Raw genomic sequence first — 5,288 nt, forward strand, 5'->3', positions numbered from 1 at the left:
GAGTGAGTGTGGTCGCGGCGCGCGGCGCCGGAAGCTCCCCGGAATTACGCGCGCCGGAGACGACGGCATCCCTGAGGCAGCTCTTGCAGACGTGTCCGTGGACCATGAGCGTGGGCTTCATCGGCGCAGGCCAGCTGGCCTGTGCCCTGGCGCGGGGCTTCACGGCCGCAGGCGAGCGCGGGAAGGCGGGAGGCAGGAGGGGGGCCCCTACCCTAGTCTGTGACCCCTCTCCCCCGCAGGTGGAATGAATGAGTGAATGAAGGCGGACTTTACATTTGGTGGGGAAGATGAGAGCCCGGGAAGGGCTGAGGGGAGGAGATGGGGACCGGTCATCCCCAGGAAAGCTGGCAGAAGACTGATCTGCGACTTCCAGACAAAAAGGTCTTTTTGGCTCAAGTCGGCACCGGGGATCAACCCTCAGCATCCATATGGTTCCCCTGAGCATTGCCAGGAGTGTTCCCTGAGTACAGGACCAGGAGTAAGCTCCGAGCTGGGTGTGGCACAAAACAAACAAAAATTTTTAAAAAAGGTCTTTCTGACTTAAGTACGTACGAGGCCCTGAGTTTGATTTCTGGCATTGCATGTCTCCCTGAGCACCTCCAGGTGTAGTCTTGGTGCCCCAGTACCTTGTCCTGAGCATCGCAACCTGCAGACCCACCCCACACCCCCACACCATCTCTCTGGACAGAGATGATGGTGGGGGCCTTATTGAAAGTAACTCAGTGAATGAAGAGCCCTGTCTTTCGCAGGCATCCTGTCGGCTCACAAGATAATAGCCAGCTCCCCAGAAATGGATTTGCCCACGGTGGCCGCGCTCCGGGTAGGTGGGGCCAAGGGGGTGGGGAGGTGGGTGGAGACAAGGAGGTTGTGCTGTCCCAGATAAGCTGAGCCCTGGTTGCTGGGGTTGCTTGTCAGGGCAGTAAGTCCCTACCTTCCTGGGGCAGTTTAGTGAGGCAAGATCCAGGCAGCACTCTGCATTTGGGTTCAAATCCACACACTGGGGTCCTGTGGAGAGGAATCAGGAAAACAGGTTTTCCTGGCTTCTGACTTCCTATGGCACTACAGTAAGTAGAAAATATCCTCTGGCTGGAGAGATAGCACAGAAGATAGGGTGCTTGCCTTTCATGCAGCCAACCTGGGTTCAATCCCTGGCACAGGATACCGTCCCCTGAGCATCACTGGGAGTGTCCCTAAAACCAAAGAATAAATAAATAAATAAATAAATTGAAAATACCCTGAGTGAAAAAATGTCTTTAATGAATCTGGCCTCCCAAACATCATGGCTTAGCCCTGCCTGTCTGAAACAGGCTCGGAAGACCTACATTCACTTGCAAAGTCACGTAGCACTGAGTGTCTTATAGTACAGTGTTGATTATCTTAGGCATTTTGACTACTCCTCAGCATCATGATAGCAGGACCTGGTGGGTTCCTATATTGCTAGCCAGGGAGAAGATGGAACTGCAGTAACTGTTTTCTGTGGGATGCACACCGCTCACTGCAGCATATTGCACCATTATAAAGTTGAGACAAGGTAGATCCACACCGTGGCAAGGTCAGAAGTGGTTGGACTGGTTTCTTCATGGACTCTGTGGCTGCCAAGTACTCAGTCACCCCGAGGCTCAGTTCCCTCGTTTAGAAGCAGAAGCTGAGAACTCTGGGTTTGATAATGAGGCATGAATGAGTTGGATAGGAAAAAATCTGACAAGTTAGTTTTTTTCTCTCAAAACTGTATCTCCCATTGGGCTGGAGAGATAACCCAGCGAGTAGGGTGCTTATGTTCTAGGCAGCCAACCTGGTTTCCATCCCTGGCACTGCGTACGGTACCCTGAGCCCTGTCAGGCGTGATCTCAGGTAGAGACTCAGGAGTAAGCCCTGAGCACTGCTGAGTGTAGCTCAAAACTGAGGGGGTTTAAAAAAGAGTATCTTAGACCAGAATATAGTACAGGAGTTAAGGCACTTAACCAAGACTTCACCCCACTCTGGGGAGTATAGATGGGGGGGATTCTGCAGGGAAGATAACTGTTAATGTAGGAGATGGTGATCGTGCCTGGGAGGATAGAACCCTGCTTCGAAGGTTGATTGATGAGCAGATGGCCAGGGTGGGCACTGGGCCTGTCCTGGCAAGGTGCTAGAGTGTTGTTGGAGATGAGGGACAGCCAGGGAGAAGTGTGTCTGAGCCTGGCCAACTTAGTGCGTAAGGGGTGGTCAGTCCCTGGGGAGCACAGGGCATTGTGGCCCACAGACTCATCTCCACTCACAGAAAATGGGAGTGAACCTGACCCGGAGCAACAAGGAGACCGTGAGACAGAGTGACGTGCTGTTCCTGGCCGTGAAGCCACACATCATTCCCTTCATCCTGGATGAGATTGGGGCCGACGTCCAGGCCCGGCACATCGTGGTCTCCTGTGCGGCCGGGGTCACCATCAGCTCTGTGGAGAAGGTGCCTATTTCCGCCCAAGGCCCTGGGAGGTGGGGGGAGTGACAGCCTTGGAAGTGACAGCCTTGGAGGAGGGTTGTCGGGAGAAGGGTGCTGCTGGGGTGGGTGCTGCCAAGGACGGTGCTGTGCCAACTGCCCCCAACCCTTTTTTCCACCTCAGAAGCTAATGGCCTTCCAGCCGGCCCCCAAGGTCATCCGCTGTATGACCAACACACCTGTGGTGGTGCGGGAGGGCGCCACGGTGTACGCCACGGGCACGCATGCCCTGGTGGAGGACGGACAGCTGCTGGAGCAGCTCATGAGCAGCGTGGGCTTCTGCACAGAGGTGGAGGAAGACCTGATCGACGCCGTCACTGGCCTCAGCGGTAGCGGGCCTGCCTATGTGAGACCCTCACTTGCACCCTTCCAGCACCCCGGGGAGCAACATGAGCTGGCGGATGGGTGTGGGCAGTGGGTTCCTCAGCCTTGTGGTATGTGTGTGTGTGTGTGTGTGTGTGTGTAAGAGTGTGTGTGTGTAAGAGTGTGTGTGTGTGTGTGTGTGTGTGTGTGTGTGAGAGAGAGAGAGAGAGAGAGAGAGATACCTGGCATCAAGCGCAGGGCCTTGTGAGCTCAAGACAAGCGCTGTTCCACTGAGGTGATGGCCCTGGGCACCCGAGGTGCCCACTGCAGCAGGATTTACACAGCATCTCCGCAGGCATTCATGGCCCTGGATGCGTTGGCCGATGGAGGGGTGAAGATGGGCCTGCCAAGGCGCCTGGCAGTCCGGCTGGGGGCCCAGGCCTTGTTGGTCAGTAGCTTCCCTCTGCATGTGCTCTATAAAGGTTGGGGGGGCGGGGCCTTGAGCTGGGACAGGGGTTGGGGACAAGCACCACAGGGGTTGGGGTGAGCCTCAGCCTGGGCCGAGGCACGCATGTGTGGGTCACTGCAGCTCCTCTCCTGCCCTAGGGGGCTGCCAAGATGCTCCTGGACTCGGAGCAGCACCCTGGCCAGCTCAAGGACAACGTGTGCTCCCCCGGCGGGGCCACCATCCACGCGCTGCACTTCCTGGAGAGTGGGGGCTTCCGCTCACTGCTCATCAATGCCGTTGAGGCCTCCTGCATCCGGACACGGTGGGTGGCTTCCTCTGCCTCTGGGCTGGGCAGCGGCTCGTGGAACTTTCTGTCTGTGTCCACCTGGCCCTGATGGAGCCTGCACAGTGGAAACTGCCAGTGACCTGACTTTGGTTAGCCGAGCCTGCCTGCCCTCCTGACTCTGTTTCTAACCCAGTTCTCATGGCTGGGGTTTATCGATGAGAGGTTGAGGCTCAGACCATTTCCCCAGGGTCCCAGAGCTGTCCTAAGTGACAGAGGAGGCAGGAGGATGCCAGGGGCCTCTGCCTTCCCACACTTATCTGTGGGAGACCCAGTCTCAGTGAAGGGGCTTGGTAAAGCTTGGGGGAGACAGTGGGTCAAGACTTTCCTTTTTCTGTTGTTTTTGTATTTGGGGAGAACCACACATGCAGTGCTCAGGGCTTACTCTAGCTCTGGCAAGCTTGGGGGACCATATGGGGTGTCGGGGATTGAGCCCGGGTCGGCCATATGCAGGGCAAGCTCGCTCCTGGCTGTCCAGCCACTCTGTCTCTGGGGCTTTTCTGATGGTTGCATGTCAGCAGGGTTTGGGCGGTTCTGTGAATGGGGAGGATGAAGCCCCCCATTCCTCCTTCAACTTCTCTGGGGCTCTGTCCACAGGGAGCTGCAGTCCATGGCTGACCAAGAAAAGATCTCCCCCGCGGCCCTCAAGAAGACCCTCCTGGACAGAGTGAAGCTGGAATCCCCTTCTGTGTCCACATTAACCCCCACCAGCCCGGGGGTTCTCCTCACGAGAAGCCCAGGGCCGGGAGGCAAGAAGGACTAAGGGCCCTCCTGGGGGTCTGTCCAGGGAGGGGGCCACTCAATCATCCTGGGCAGGTGAGACTGGGATCCCCATGTCCCACTTTGGGAGATGCTCGGGAGTAGAGGGGGCACCAGAAGCCAGGTGTAGCCCCGCAGACCTCTAGCTATTGGGAGAGAAGCAGGAGGGTTCCAAGGGTTCTTCACCCAGAACCCTCAGCAGGGTCCGTGTGCTACCCAGTCAGGAAGGTTAGGTCTGAGCGAGGGCCTACCCTCCTAAATAAATGGGGAACAAGCAAGCAACTTAGAACTGTCCAGTGAATCAGCAGCGTAAGAAGCGAAACTGTGCTTCTGTATAACTCTCGCTTGAATCTAGGCCAGCCTCTGGGTGCGTTATTCGGCGCTGCTAAGTCGAACCCTTTCATAGACGTTTTTTATTACCCTGCTTGTCTTAATGCTGAATCTTGTCATCAATCTTTTTTCCCTTGGGGGTGGGGTTTTTGTTTTGTTTTGTGTGGGGGCCATACCCAGTGGTGCTCAGAGATCACTTCTGATGGGGCTTGGGGAGACCATATACGGTGCTGGGGATTGAACCTGGTTTGTTCTTTTTATTTTGGGGGGGTGGCGAGGGCACACTCGGCAGTGCGCTCAGGTGTTACTCCTAGCTCTGCACTCAGAAAGGACTCCTGGCGGTGCTCTTGGGGGACCATATGAGGTTGAATGAGGGACCAAATCCAGGTCAACCGTGTGCAAGGCAAATGCCCCCCCTCCCCCCGCTGTACTATCTCTTCAACCCCAAACCTTGTTTGTTTTATTTCTCTGGTCCTTGTCATCCTGGAGGACTTGGTACTTTTGTAGGTGTAAGCAGTGGACAGAAGAGGAGGTGAGGGCCAGCCCCTGAGGGCTGTCATGGCCTGCGGATGGGCCTGAGCCGGGTCCCGGGAGAGGAAGCCCCCATCCAGGCACATGGTTGTCAGTCTCTG

General features: G+C 56.3%; 1 protein-coding gene across 1 annotated transcript; it reads left to right on the forward strand.

Moving 5' to 3' along the window:
• On the forward strand, positions 1–4,668 carry PYCR2 (pyrroline-5-carboxylate reductase 2). Its single transcript, XM_056134487.1, has 7 exons — positions 1–171; positions 750–820; positions 2,261–2,440; positions 2,598–2,819; positions 3,132–3,224; positions 3,383–3,546; positions 4,165–4,668. Exons 1-7 carry the CDS (start codon positions 105–107, stop codon positions 4,328–4,330), a joined length of 963 nt encoding a protein of 320 aa, XP_055990462.1. The 5' UTR covers positions 1–104; the 3' UTR covers positions 4,331–4,668.
• The last annotated feature ends 620 nt before the right edge of the window (positions 4,669–5,288 follow it).

This window comes from Sorex fumeus, unplaced genomic scaffold (assembly GCF_029834395.1).
Source record: "Sorex fumeus unplaced genomic scaffold, SorFum_2.1 ptg000007l, whole genome shotgun sequence".
Taxonomy (NCBI): Eukaryota; Metazoa; Chordata; class Mammalia; order Eulipotyphla; family Soricidae; genus Sorex; species Sorex fumeus.